The sequence below is a fragment of the Camellia sinensis genome, chromosome 12 (genome assembly GCF_055761805.1).
Source record: "Camellia sinensis isolate YWXY chromosome 12, ASM5576180v1, whole genome shotgun sequence".
NCBI classification, from domain to species: Eukaryota; Viridiplantae; Streptophyta; class Magnoliopsida; order Ericales; family Theaceae; genus Camellia; species Camellia sinensis.
Genome location: NC_138972.1, coordinates 53,005,399 through 53,021,389, shown reverse-complemented (window position 1 = coordinate 53,021,389; position 15,991 = coordinate 53,005,399). Strand labels below are relative to the sequence as shown.

General features: G+C 33.7%; 1 protein-coding gene across 1 annotated transcript; it reads left to right on the top strand.

Annotated features, from left to right (window-relative positions):
- Window positions 1-11,608: 11,608 nt before the first annotated feature.
- On the top strand, window positions 11,609-15,984 carry LOC114261298 (flavonoid 3',5'-hydroxylase 1). Its single transcript, XM_028201533.2, has 2 exons — window positions 11,609-12,619; window positions 14,915-15,984. Exons 1-2 carry the CDS (start codon window positions 11,729-11,731, stop codon window positions 15,542-15,544), a joined length of 1,521 nt encoding a protein of 506 aa, XP_028057334.2. The 5' UTR covers window positions 11,609-11,728; the 3' UTR covers window positions 15,545-15,984.
- Window positions 15,985-15,991: the final 7 nt, after the last annotated feature.

Here is a 15,991-nt window from a genome sequence, read left to right as displayed (position 1 = left end):
ATTTTATTGTATTCAATGAAATTTTAAATTTTTTTTGTACAAATATTGTAGTCAGAAGGACAATAATTTGAAAATAACATATTACCCTTATGTATTTGTCTATTTGTTCATATCACATATCTGTCAATGTGTCATATATTTGTCCATGAATTACGTATCTATCTACTTAATCTGTTTATCTATCTATATCTAAAGGTATAAGAGGTGATCTCATCATAATATAATGGACCCTCTCACACCGAATCATAACTTACAAAGTGGTGATGTACAAACCTTCGAGCAGGAAAGTTGAGAACAATTTGGAAGTTGTGTGTTTGAATTTCAAACACCAAATGATATAAGCATTGGTGAAAGGTTATTATGAAAGGTGGTACCTGTTAGTATTGTGAAACAAACTCAACAGGTGTAACCATTCCCGACAGCCACCATGATGTATATAAATACTCATGGCAAGTGAAGTTGCAACCCACTTGAATCATTTTGTTTTTGGTCTCTCCCAGATCCTTGATTTTCTTGTGTGATAAACACCCTCATGGGATTTAGATCTTTGCCATTGTCAGTTTATCTTTCAGTGGTATCAGAGCGAGATTTAATTGGGTACACAAAAGTCAAATTACAATGCCGAGAAGAGAGAATTTTCAGAATTTATTTTGTTCAAAATTTAGTGAACAATTGACAAGCAGTGTTTCGTTTTGGTGACTTTCATTCGGTTGTTTGAACACCACCAGTGCATAATCAATCCAATAGCGCACCCAGAGGAAGTTATTGTGGATAGAAACAATGGTAGAACACTTGCCGAAGTTGAATTTGAATATCGTCGGTGGAACAAATTCTACAAATCATTTTTTGGTTGACAATCTACCTCTATATCGCTGGTGTCTTGTTCATCATAGAATTTTGAGCATTACGGTGCTTTTCATTGTGAAATATGGCAACGAATTGATTTTTCCAAAGTCGATTTCAAGCTTTGGTCTCCAACGCCCAACGCCGGAGAAGACAACCTAACTTGCAATATTACCGTTGCTGAAATTTCTTGTTTAAATAACAAGAAAGCACGATCAAAGGGTACTGTTTTTTGTTTGGGAAAATTACCCACAGGTCCTATTTGAAATATGTGGACACTATTTAATCCGACAACTTTTTGAGTAGACTCAAAAGTCCTACGTTCCTCTCTCTCTTTCTCTCTGCTTTTTGCCTCACTCTTTACGTTTTCCTTTCTCTTTTTTTCTGCATTTTTCTCTCATCTTCTTTGTCATGGACGACGATCGGTGATCACGTCTTTCTCCATTGATCGCGGTTCACCAGTAACCACAAACCATCGAAATCAACTCGTGACTTTACCCTCATTGACAGCGAAGAAGATATATTTCTGACGAAGAAGATGAGTAAATCTACATCAGATTTGGCTAAATCTAAACAAAAAATAGTTGAGGAAGTACAATTCTCTCTCTATATCCGTCTTTCTCCTTCGATCTCTTATTTTTTTCTACATTTTCTCTGTTATACACTTCTCTTTTTCTGTTCTAATGGAGAAAATTTTCAAGTTCTGAATAAGTAGTTTTTAAGTTTTAGTTACAGGCGGTGAAAACTGTAAAATTTTGCAGTTTCAAATTTTTTGGTGCTGGAATGAATCATGGTATAAAACTGTAAAATTTTGCAGTTTCATAACATTTTTTAAAACTGTAAAATTTTACAGTTTCATAACATGTTTTTCAGTTTGATTAATAAGGATAAATGCTTAATAGATTTTTGCTTTGAAACTGTAACATTTTACAGTTTCAAAACTTACTTTTCAATTTGATCAATATTGGAGATTATTTGCTTAAACCTTACAAAAATTAAAAAGTAGCATATGTTTTTCCCATTGTTGCTGTTTTTTGTCGTTTCATTTTTTTTTCTTTTAATTTATCAATATTTAACACATTTTGCTATGTTTTTTTTTCTCTAATTTCTTCATTTATTCTTTTTTTTTCCCCGGCAATATTCTAAAGATTCCGGTGAGTCTCCAGTGATGTTCTTAACGTCTAGTGAACGTTCTAAACATTCTGGCGACTTCCATTAACGTTCTTAACACTCCGGTGAACTTTCGGCGATACTCCGGCGACTTTCCGGTGATGTTGAACATTCCTACGAGTCTCCGGTGATCGTTTGGCAGAAGTCCGACGATAGTAAGATATAACAGTGTCTATAAATTAAAAAAAAAAAAAGATTTTTTGGTAACAATTAAAAATGTGTAGGACTAATTGATACAAGTGTTTTGTTTGAAGATTAGATGGGTCTTGAACTTTGTATATGAGACTTATTGGTAAGTTCCCCATTTTGTTTTGGCCATTGGGCTCGATTCAAGACCAAACAAGAAAAATGCCTAGGATTAAAAGAATTTAGCCCAAAACTAAGGCTCAGTTCTTAGGATCTCGACATGTATTTTGGCCGATTTTTATCCATTACAAAGTAAAATCGAGTCATTCAAAAATTAAATTTTTCAGAATTTTAAATAAAGAACTCCAAAAACCTTTATAAAAATTAAAAATTAAAAAATAAAAAATAGTTTTTTTTTTCTTTAATAACCTTGGATCCGCAATTGTGTATATATATTTAATATTATTTAATAGTACACATTTTTATAATGGCAATTAAAAGTGCTTTTGATGCTTCAAGATTTGAGATGCTTAATGGAAATAATTTCCGAGTATGGAAACGCCACATTTTTTTATCTTCTTACACATGAGAGAACTTTGTATATTTTATCCACTTATAAACCAGAGGATGATTCTAATTGGTTTCAAAATAAGTGGATAAAGGATGATGCAATGGCAAAGGCAACTATGTTAATTATCCTCTATTTAAAGAACACGAAACTGCAAAACAATTGATGGAAGCACTAGAAAATAAGTATAGAGTTCAATTAGACACTCAAATACAATTGCTCTTGGACAAATATAATAATACTCGTATGAGTGATAATGACAATGTTGGTGATCATGTTAATCAAATGGAATTAATTGTTAAAGAATTATCCAATCCTCTGTCAGACAAGATGCAAGTCATTACAATACTTAATAGTCTTCCATTGTCTTGGGATCATGTTGTCACATCTCTAACTCATAGCTTACGAGAGATTTCAATGGTAACATTGTCTGTACTCTTAGTTTTGGAAGAAGAACGAATGAAGCATAACTGCAAAGAAGGATTGTCTTCTAACTTGTTGATGGCACAATCTTCAACTAGCCACAGAATAATTTCCACACGCCATTCAACAAGAGAAAGACTACTTCTTTCAAGAAAAAATGAAAGAAGGGGTTCCACAAAGGGTGACGAAAGCAGTAAGGTTGGCAAAAACAACAAAACAAGAAGACTGGACTGGCCCATGCTACAATTGCGGTCAAAAAGGTCACATCAAAACCACGTGTCCTAAGAGCAAGCAAAAAAAGGATCATAACTCCATTGTCATGGCAGTTTCTGAAGCAATAGTAATTGAAACTTCATCAAATTCATGGTGGATTGATTCTGCTGCAACTAGACATATAGTGCAAAGCAAAGAAATGTTCGTGGATTTTACTAAAAAGAAGATTGGTGAACATAGAGTCTATATGGGCAACAACTCTTACACTGATGCTTTGGGTATCAGCAATTGCCAATTCTCAATTAATGGATCTTCCATCGTACTTCATGATGTTCTTTATGTACCTAGCATCCAAAGAAATTTAATTTCAATTCCAGTGTTAACCCAAAAGGGTTTTGAGATTAATTTTAGGCTTAACATAGTGTTGATCAAGAAAGGAAATGTATTAGTGAAAGGTGTAAGAGTGAATGACATGTACGCTTTTCCTATTGATAATAAAGTATGTATTTTTGATTATTTGCATATCTCAACTAGTAATAGTTCTTATTTATGGCATTTAAGATTAGCTTATATTACTAAAAATAAAATGTCTAGAATGTGTAAAAGCGGACTATTGCCTAAAGTGTGTTTCGATAATTTTGATACATGTGAACCATGCATCAAAAAGAAAATGACTAGCAAGCCATTTTAAAACATTGGAAATCATCGGAATTATTTGGAATAATTCATTCTAACATTTGTGGTCCTTTAAGAACTAAGACTCATCGAGGCATGAAATATTTTATTATTTTCACTAATGATTATTCAAGATATGGACACATCTACCTTCTTAAACACAAATCAGAGGCAATTGAAAATTTTAAAGAATATAAATTAGAGGTAGAAAATCAACTTGGTCGATCTATTAAAAACTTGAATAATGATAGAGGTGACGAATATGAAGCTATGGATTCTTTCTACAAGGAGAATGGCATCAACCATTTGTTTACAAGGCTTTATACTCCACAACAAAATAGAATTGCAAAAAGACAAAATCGTATTCTAATGGAAATGACAAGATCTATGATGGCTCATGCTAACCTTCCCATTCATTTTTTGGGAGAAGCCTTGTCCACCACTGCGTACATATTAAATAGAGTTTAAACAAAAGCCAAACCTCTAATTCCTTATGAACACTAGAATGGTACTAAACCTAATGTTCTAAATCTCAAAGTTTTGGGATGCAAAGCACATGTACTTATTCCCAAACCTTTAAGGGATAAATTGGAAAGTAAAACTTGGCAATGCAAGTTTATTGGTTATGTCGAAATTAGGAGTGATTATCACTTTTACCGTCCTGAATGTGGATTAATAGAAAGTAGAGATGTTATTTTTCTTGAATCCACTGATCTTATTACTCCACTTGAGCAACTTGAATTGCTCTCCAAGGTATCTTAGGATTCTTCTCTCCGCTATCTGTCACAAGAACCACAGCTTCTCACAAATCAACCTAATAGTGCAAGGAAAGAAAACAAAGTGATGTTTTACCTGATTCGAATCTTGAGATAAATGGAAGTAAGAGAGCAAGACGTCTATCTATTGTTTTGAAAGACCATTATGTTTTTCAAGTTGAAGACCTCCATAATCCTACTTGTTGGACCATTTTAATATCTTTTATTTATTTATTTATTTATTTATTGAATCTTCTTTTATTTTATTCATGAATCTCATCTTGTTCATGTATTGAGATTCATTATTTTGGTGTCCTTTTGTTTTGTTCATGAATTAAGATTAATTAGAATTCATGAACTTGGTGATGAGTTAATGTTTGGTACACTCTCCCCTTTCTCTAGGTTCTTGGTCATTTGTATGTCTTAGTGGCCTATAAATAGTCCATCTCATCTATTATTTTCTACATTAACTCACCAACTATTTTTCTATACTTGAGAGATTACTAGCAAAGAAGGGTGTTTTTCTTGGTGGAGCTTTGGGTTCACCATCTTGTGCCGAGTTGGCCTGAACCATACGACAAGTGGTCGGGCTGTTGTATCCTGGAGGGGACAAGTCATAGTTTTGTGATTGCTGCACTGGCATTTGGGTTCTTCCTACCGCAGTGGGCTTGATCTCCTTAAAGAAAACGAGATATCCGTACCTCAGCCTGATCTATTTGTATCTCATTTTCTTTGTATTATTTATCAATAAAATATATTTTTTCTGGTATTTTCACCAACAATTTTAAGGAGATCAATCATGGATCAAGTACCAGAAAAAATCAATGATGGAATTGGAGATCTCAACAAGCCTTTCAAGTTCAAGGGAGTTCAATTCTAGGAGGTTGAAAGGAAAAGTTCTTTTTTACCTTAGCTTTTTGAAAGTTGCATATGTTCTTACCGAGAAGAACCTAAACAAAATCCCAACCAAGGAGATGAATGATGAAGACTGCGAGGCACATGAAGCAAAAGTGGCTTCCTGTAATACAGATGAGTATAAATGTCACTTTTATCTCTTAAATTTCCTTGCTGATTAATTTTATGATTATTACTATGACACCACTTACACTTTGTCTTCTATTAATTTTTTGGCATACTCGCTTGTGTCATATTAACAGTAAATATGTGGGAATCATGAGTAGTTTAGGATTAATTCCTAAAGTGACAAAAAAATTTGAGAAATGTGAAGTTTGCAATAAAGCAAAAATCACCAAAAGGCCTCATAAAAGTGTTGAAAAAAATACCGAATTGCTAGAATTATTTCATACTGATTTGTGTGAGTTTGAAGGAATTTTAACTCGGGTTGGTAACCGATATTTTATCACTTTTATTGACGATTTTTCAAAATACACAAACCTATATTTATTAAAAAATAAAGGTGATGTTTTTGAGAAATTTAAAGAATTCCTTCTTGAAGTAGAAAATCAATTCGATAAAAAGATAAAGAGAATTAGAAGTGATAGAGGCCGGGAGTATGAATCTCTTGGATTCAACTCTTTTGTTCAGTCATTGGAAATTATTCATGAGACTACTCCACCATATTCACCTTCATCTAATGGCGTAGCTGAAAGAAAAAATAGAACGTTAATTGACTTAACGAATGCTATGCTTATCAATTCAGGTGCTTCCTTAAATCTTTGGGGCGAGGCTATTTTGACAGCTTGCCATGTGATAAATAGAGTGCCACACAAAAAGACTAAAATTGTATCTTATGAGTTGTGGTGGGGACATAAACCAAATCTAGGTTATTTGACGGTTTGGGGTTGTTTAGTTTTTGTGAGGCTTCCAGATCCTAAACAACTTAAATTGGGTGAACGAGCTACCACCTGTGCTTTTCTTGGGTATGCGTTGCATAGTACAACCTATAAATTTTTTGATATGGAAAATAATATTATTTTTGAATCAGGTGATGCTATTTTTCATGAAAACAAATTTCCTTTCAAATCTAAAAATAGTGGGGGTCAAATAATTTCTGAAAATATTTTATCCTTGCCTAGCTCTTCTACTCCTTCTCAAGTTTTTCATAAACAAGAAAATTTTCAAATCCAACCAAGAAAAATTAAACAAGCTAGAGTTGAAAAAGATTTTGGCCCTGACTATTATCTTTACATTGTGGAAGAAATTCATCTTACAGTGCAAGAAGCTTTATCATCACCTGATGCTATTTTCTGGAAAGAGACTGTAATGATGAGATAGATTCACTACTTTCAATAAAACATGGAAGCTAGTGGATTTACCTCCAGGTTGTAAAACTATTGGGTGTAAATGGGTCCTTCGTAAAAAACTTAAATAAGATGGAACTATAGATAAATATAAAGCGAGGCTTGTCACTAAAGGTTTTAAGCAACAGGTTGATCTTGATTTCTTTGATACTTTTTCTCTGGTTACTATAATTACATCCATTGGACTGTTGATAGCAGTGGCTACAATACATGGTTTAAAAATTCATCAAATGGATGTGAAAATAGCATTTTTAAATGGAGATCTAGATAAGGAGATTTACATGGACCAACCAGAAGGCTTTATGGAGCCTGGCCAAGAAAGCAAGGTGTGTAAACTAACTAAATCCCTTTATGGTTTAAAACAAGCTCCTAAACAGTGGCATAAGAAATTTGATTCCTGCATGCTTGAGAATGGTTATAAGACTAATGAATGTGATAATTGCATATATTAGAAAACTTGTGAGAAGGCACTTGTAATTATTAGCCTATATGTGGATGATCTTCTTATCTTTGACTCTAATTTGCATATTATAAATGAGACTAAAAATATGCTTAATAGCCACTTTGATATGAAAGATCTTGGTGAAGCCAATTTTATTTTGGGAATTAAAATTACCAAGACTAATGATGGCATTTTTCTTGATCAGTCGCATTATGTTGAGAAAATTTTAAAGAAATATAATTTTCTAGATTGCAAACATGTTGCTACTCCTTTTGATGCAAACATACATTTATTTGTTGTAACAAATGAAAAAGAAGTGATTAATCAAAAGAAATATGCCAGCATGATTGGTAGTTTGAGATATGCTACTGACTGTACTAGACCTGACATTGCATATGCTGTTGGAGTACTTGGCAGGTTTACTAGCAAGCCAAGTCGAGATCATTGGCTAGCCATGGGAAGAATTATGAGATATTTATCTGGTACCAAAAATTATGGTTTGTTTTATAATAAGTATCCCGCGGTACTTGAGGGATATAGTGATGCTGATTCGAACACTTTGTCAGGTGATTCTCTCTCTACCTCAGGTTTTATTTTTACCTTAGATGGTGATGTTATATGTTAGAAGTCTAAAAAACAGACTATAATTGCTAATTCTACAATGGAAGCTGAGCTTATAGCGTTAGTTTCAGCATGTGAGGAAGCGAATTCGTTGAGAGGTTTGTTACGTGAAATCCCTTTTTGGGAAAAACCAATTCCTCATGTGTTAATTCGTTGTGATAGCACTGCTGCTATTGGTAGAGTGAACAACCATTTTTATAATGGTAAATCCAGATCTATTCGAAGGAAACACAGCAATGTGAGATCCTATTTGAGTAATGGCATAATAACTATGAATTATGTAAGATCTTGTGATAATCTTGCGGATCCGTTAACCAAGGCCTTGGCGAGAGATAGGGTCTGGAATACATCGAGGGGGATGGGTTTGAAGCTTATAAAATCATAAACCATATATGAGGATACCCAACCTAGGGACTAGAGATCCTGTAACTAGGTTCAATGGGAAGAACGAATCATATGGTGGTTGTAAAAGTGCACTCCTTAATATTTAGTTATCCATCACTATGATGTAAGTGCATTTATCCTGTAATGTTGGAGGGTTGAGTTTTTATACTTCTAATGAAATTATGTAGCTCTTGTTGAGTGGGGTGTGTAAATTACAGGAACATCCTTGACAGATTTCACCTATGTGAGCATGAAAGTGGGCCGTTTTCTATGAGAACAAGGCTTATTCTCAAAAATGCTCATGAAAACTGGGATTAGCACAAGGCCATAATGTGCTGGCTATTAAAGCTCATGTCAACACCTAGACTATTATGTGTGAGCAGTAATCCTTTATTTTCCCTAAGCAGTCATAGTTCAAGTCTGAAACCACTACTAACTCTGGAGTAGAGGTTGCTGTTTCACTAATGAAGGTTCAATACAGAGTACACCTTCATGATGCATACTAGTCTATCTTTGTTTGGTAAGCTCCCTTTCCTTGTTGATATTAAAATGAGTGGGGGATTGTTGGACCATTTTAATATATTTTATTTATTTATTGAATCTTCTTTTATTTTATTCATGAATCTCATCTTGTTTATGTATTGAGATTCATTGTTTTGGTGTCTTTTTGTTTTGTTCATGAATTAAGATTAATTAGAATTCATGAACTTGGTGATGAGTTAATGTTTGGTACACTCTCCCTTTTCTCTAGGTTCTTGGTCATTTGTATGTCTTAGTGGCCTATAAATAGTCCATCTCATCTATTATTTTCTACATTAACTCGCCAACTATTTTTCTATACTTGAGAGATTACTAGCAAAGAAGGGTGTTTTTCTTGGTGGAGCTTTGGGTTCACCATCTTGTGCAGAGTTGGCTTGAACCATACGACAAGTGGTCGGACTGTTGTATCCTGGAGGGGACAAGTCATAGTTTTGTGACTGCTGCACCGGTATTTGGGTTCTTCCTACCGCAGCGGGCTTGATCTCCTTAAAGAAAACGAGATATCCGTACCTCAGCCTGATCTATTTGTATCTCATTTTCTTTGTATTATTTCTCAATAAAATATATTTTTTTTCTGGTATTTTCACTAACACTACTAGTTACAATGGAGCAATAAGTAGCAGTGATGCTACTCAATGGCTTCAGGCAATGAATGAAGAAGTTGAGTCGATTAAGAAAAATGATGTTTGGGAATTAACCAATCTCCCAAATGGAAGAAAAGTCATTTGTTGCAAATGGGTTCTTAGAGAGAAATTCAAAGTAGATGGAAGTTTGGAGAGATACAAGGCAAGGCTAGTAGCTAAGGGATTTACTCAACAACCTGGAGTAGACTTCGTAGATATGTATTCTTCTATTATAAAATTTGCCTCAATAAGGATTCTAACGGAAATCATAGCCAAGATAGATCTAGAATTGCATCAGTTGGATGTTAAAACAACTTTTCTCAATGGAGAATTACAAAAGGAAATTTGTATGATGCAACCAGATGGTTTCCAAATCCAAGGCAACGAGGATAAAGTCTACAAGTTAAAGAGATTCTTGTATGAACTTAAACAATCTTCTAGACAATAGTACTTGAAATTCCACCAAGCCATTTTAGAAATGGACTATGTTGTGAGTCCATTATGTCACACCCCGACTTTTGTCACCTGAATTCATTACCAAATCCTTTATACTATTATCCTTTTAAATCATCCCATCCATTCAATAGTACTCATAGCACGTATCTACCAACAATCAATACCATCATCCACCGATAGCTAAGAACAAAACTCTAGATGCCAATTACGTAATCAAAATAATAAATACACTTGTAGATATTTCCATATTCCTGTACATTCCAAACTCTCATGTTTTATAAAGGAGGTAATTAATCACACTTTGTTTTAAAAACAAGTCCTCATTATTCCAAATCCCAACAAACACGACGCTTACCAACACCCAATAACATTAATCCAAAACCTCAAAATTTGTAAACAACCACAACATAACCCAATTTCAATTCACCATAAACGTTTCCTTTAACATCCCAAAATTTACGAAGTAGATACCAAACCCTACCAACCCCATATCCCTAAAAAATAATTTTGTCCCTTAAATTTTGATATCTAAAACCTTAATTTTTTGTAGTGGATATTTGGTTATAACACATTGTATTTTTTTTAGCTATGACTTGAAAATGATATAATTATAACATTTGTGGTATTAACACTACAAACGTCATAAAAATGGCTTCTCTGAAGTTGTCATATCAATTTAAGAGAACATTGGGATTGGTAGGTTCATTTTGAAACCGATTTTAGTAATTTGAACTTTTTATAACTCGTTGAATAAAATATTCATATAAAAAATCAAAATAATTGGATATTGATAACTATATGTTTCAATCGTATTTGTTTTTAAAAAATGGACGACAAATATAATTTCAAGAATAACCATTCATTTTTTGTAATACAAATTTAATTCAAATATATAATTAATGATATCTGATCTTTTTGAGTTTTTGCATGAATATTCTATTCAACAAGTATTAAAAAGTGAACGATTCAGGTTACTAAATCTATTTTAAAATAAACTTACCAAATCTAAATATTTTGTAAGTTGAGATGGCGAACTTTAGAAAAAACCAAACCCGTTAATGATTATTATATACGTGTATGTAAATATAAAAAAATTCTATGGAGCATCTTGGACTGGTAGAGAAGACTCACTGGCCAGCATGAGAAGACCCCATCAACCTCCTCTGTGGTAAGTGAACAAATGTTTCTTGACCAACCATATCATCAAACTCTAATGCAACTTACCTAAGTAGCACATAAAATTCTTAAAAACACACAAACCTCAACTTTTGAAATTTTCCCCTTTTTTTTTTTAATGTGAAAAACAGTGGTCCAAGATTTTTGGAGCCACAAACTAGATATTAAAATGAAGCTAACTAAACTTTTGAAAAATTTAATGTTCGGGAATAAGAACTTTTTTATTTATTTCTTTATTTATTTATTTTTATTGAGCCTTGAAAAGAGTCTAAATAGCTTTAATGATTGAACTTCCTGTGATAAAAATTACTTTTTGTTCTCAAGATATCTCCACTTGAGGTTAGTCCAACTAAAATTCCATATTACCTTTGGTCACCAAATCACTAAAGTGAGAGCCCTATAAACTTCATACCTAACAAACCAACACAACACAAGCATTTGGTACTCAAAACATGGGTCCAATAATTCTTGAGCTCCTCTCTGCAACTCTACTCTTTTTCATCACTCATTTCTTCATAAAAAAATGTGTTCAATCAAGGCTCAGCCACCGGTTGCCACCAGGCCCTGCTGGCTGGCCGGTGGTGGGTTGCTTGCCTCTCCTGGGGCCCATGCCGCACTTTGCCCTATCTAAGATGGCAAAAAAATACGGACCCATTGTGTACCTAAAAATGGGCACTTGTGACATGGCGGTCGCATCCACGCCAAACGCGGCTCATGCATTTCTCAAGTCCTTAGACCATAATTTCTCAAACCGGCCACCCAATGCCGGTGCAACCCACATTGCCTATGGTGCACAAGATTTTGTTTTTGCAGACATTGGACCACGGTGGAACTTGCTTAGGCAGTTGAGTAATTTGCATATGCTTGGAGCTAAATCATATAAAGATTGGGCTCACATTAGGAGAAAAGAGCTTGGGCATGTGATCCAAGCTATGTTTGAATTGAGCCAAAAGGGTGAACCCGTGGTGGTCCCAGAAATCTTATTATGTGCCATGGCTAACCTAATAGGACAAAAAAGTCTTAGCCGTCGCGTATTTGCCACACAGGGTTCGGAGTCCAATGAGTTCAAGTACATGGTCGTGGAACTCATGCGACTGGCGGGGTTGTTCAATATTGGTGATTTTATACCAGCGATTGCGTGGATGGACTTACAAGGGATTGAGAGGGAAATGAAGCGTCTACACGACAAATTTGATGATTTATTGACAAAAATGATTGAAGAACACTCGTTCACCGCACACGAACGTGAGGGAAATCCAGACTTTCTCGACGTTGTGATGGCCAACAGGGAGGTTTCCGGTGGCTTGGAGCTCACAATGACCAATATTAAAGCACTTCTCTTGGTATGCATTCCCTAAACTCCACATGGTGATAGTGAATGTTTTTTTTTCACTTTTTATTATTAGTATATTTCAATCTTTAATGGGATAAAGTCAAAACTGTTGGCAATAACTTTGATTATTGGGTAAATTATATTGACACTCCTGAAGTTTATATTTATTACAACTCTCCCTTCATCTTTTGAAAATTACATCTTTCTCCCTGAAGTTTAAAGTTTCATTACAGATTGCTCCCTCAATTAGTTGACTGTTAAGTTAACTAATAGATTTTGCTGATGTCATCAATTTAATTTTTTTTAAATATCAATTTTGCCCTCACTAGGTAAATTACATTGACACCTTTCACATTTTAGAAATTACAACCCCTTCCCTAAGGTTTAAAGTATCATTACCAATTGCCCCTTTGGTTAGTATTAGTTGAAAAAAATTAATTGAAAAAAAAATTGTTAGTCAAATTTTTAAATTTCTGTTTAAAAACCAACGTAAACTCATTTTTTTGAATTTACGTTTTTTCCTCAAATTTACAAAATTGAGATGATCATTTATAAACCAAAAAATTATCAAATAAGTTTTTATGACCGTTTTTAAAATTTTTTGTAAATATAAATTGAAAATTGAAAACGAAATGGTTACGAAACAGGCCTCAGATAGTAAAAATGTCTTAAAATTAACAAATAATTAAATAAGTTACCAACGTAAGAAATGAGGCTATCTATGGTTTGATTTTTAGAATTTTTTTTTTTAAATTAAAAATTAATTTGGTTAAGAAATAAAAAATAAAAAATAGTTATCATTTTTATATCATTTTTATCTTTCAAGTGGTTAAAAATAATTTTTTACAAATTAAATATATTTCTTTATATTTATTTTTATTAAATTAGTTTTTTTTTTTTTTTTTAAATGTCAGGAGGGATCCGTATTAAATTGAAACCTCAGGAAGTGTCAATGTAATTTACCCTTTAAAGTATATGTAAAGGTTAAAGATAAATATATCTTTTTAACTTAAAAGTTAATACCATCAAATAATTACACTGACAAGAAGGGTCAGTGTAATTTTTTAAATGTGAGGAAAAAACTGTAATAAATATAAATCTCAAGAGTGTCAGTGTAATTTACCCTTGATTATTTTACCTAGTGTGCTTCTTCCCATACCACTAGGGAGCAAACTAGAGGGATTTCCTTTTATATGAAAACTATGAGTTTATTTTTTTATTTTTTATTTTTACCAAAATGACAATTTCCTGCTTTACCTAACCAAAATAAAATCTAAATTTCCGCTTCACCAACCACAATAAATCTAAATTTTAGCATTCAAGTCATATTTTTTAGTGAATTGTGAAACAAAAATTCTCATTTAAATTTTAAAAATTAAAATTTTGATTTCTAAGTTTTGGGTGCACAAAGAGAGTGGGGGCCTATCCTGAATCCTTAAGTTTGGGATTTCCTATGCTTTTAATATTTTTTTAATTTTTTTTTACCAAAATAGCAATTTTCCGCTTTATTGACTAATAAAAATCTAAATTCTGTAATTACTGAAATTTTAAATCTTAGGTTTGAATAGCTTTTGGGATTTCCTTTTGAGATTTGAATTCATAACTTCCCATAAAATAATAATAGTCCCCCAATTCCATGGTTAAAAAAGTCTAAATTTCATATTTCTTCCTCCAAAGAACTCAGCTCTTCCCAAATTGAACAATAAATAAATTCAAGAATTAAAATGAAGCAACAATGCAAAAACAAAAACCAATATTTTGATTTGACTGGATTAGTTTGATTCATGTATTTACTTGCTCTTCCCAAATTGAACAATAAACAAGAGCGATAATGCGAGCGATATAAGTTTAGTGTAGCTCATGGAGCTTCCCAATAATTTTTTTCCCATCAGGTACTTTTAACTTACATTTTCTGATTATTATCTTTTAATTTATTTGAAGTTGCACCAAACAGAATCATAACTATGTTTGGTACAAATAAAGAATAATTAAGAATTTCAAAAAAATCTCTTTTCTTAGGGACTCCATTTAGGATGCTCCTTTACTTTTCTATTGTTCTCAAAACACAACACAACACAGCCATGCCATGTCCCTGTCCAATAACATGGGCATGTGGCAACATTGTCTGAAATAATAAGAAATAAGACAACCACACAAACATATGCTATTGGATGAACACACGATCACATGATAATTTCACTTTCATTGCACTAGTGTGTTTCTGAGTTTTGTTTTGCATGCAATTTCTTGCACTTGTATATACGCATACAGTTGTTTCTCACAACCATTTTGAAATAATGGCCAGAACTGGTTCATTGCCGGCACCGATACATCAGCAAGCACAGTTGAATGGGCGCTAGCAGAGATGATTAAGAACCCTAAAATTCTTGAGCTTGCACAAGTAGAAATGGACAAAGTAATTGGAAGAAACCGCCGGCTTGAAGAGTCTGATTTACCTAATCTCCCATACTTACATGCCATATGCAAGGAAACATTCCGGTTGCACCCATCAGTTCCCCTCAGTATTCCTAGGATATCCACCAATGCATGTGAGGTGAACGGTCACTACATTCCGAGGAACACTAGGTTTTTTGTTAATGTTTGGGCAATTGGGCGAGACCCTGATGTGTGGGAGAATCCACTAGAGTTCAACCCGGATAGGTTTTTGATCGAAAAGAATGCAAAGATTGATCCTTGGGGCAATGATTTCGAGCTCATACCATTTGGTGCCGGGAGAAGAATGTGTGCCGGAATAAGGATGGGAATTTCAGCTGTCGAGTACATTTTGGGCACACTAGTGCACTCATTTGATTGGAGGCTCCCAGATGGCATTGAGCTCAACATGGACGAGGCATTTGGACTGGTGTTACAGAAGGCTGTGCCGCTTTCAGCAATGATCGTCCCACGGTTGCAGACAAATACTTATAAGCCCTGACTTGAATTGAAGTTTCAGGACTGGGAGAAGATAGGTATCATTTAAAGGTATGTCCAAATTAGGAAAAAAATGGTGACAAGGATAGTACCAGCATTTAAGGTTGTTTGAACTGCTGCAATACAAGCATGTTAGTATTCGTGGAGTCGAGAAATGCTGTTCTTGAAATAATAAGTAATCCCTGTGGAATGAAAGAGCTATCGTGATGGCACCAAAATGGGGATGGGTATGTCCTATCTACCAATGTTGTGGGAGATCCTCAAAAATGCCTAGTCACCATTTGTTCGCCTTCAAAAGTAGCGATAATTTCAAAACCTAGGGTTGATAATTCCAAACCATTTTTTTTTGTTGCAATTTTTTGACATGTCAGACAAGTAAATCAATACGTTGTTTGAATGCAACATTGAACAAAGACAAAATATAAACTAGATGATTTTCATCAATACATGT

Excerpts from the sequence above, each read along its gene's own strand:
- LOC114261298 (XM_028201533.2), top strand. The coding sequence starts at position 11,729 with ATGGGTCCAATAATTCTTGAGCTCCTCTCTGCAACTCTACTCTTTTTC. Across the intron at positions 12,620-14,914 it reads ATATTAAAGCACTTCTCTTG|AACTGGTTCATTGCCGGCAC; the intron begins GTATGCATTCCC and ends AATAATGGCCAG.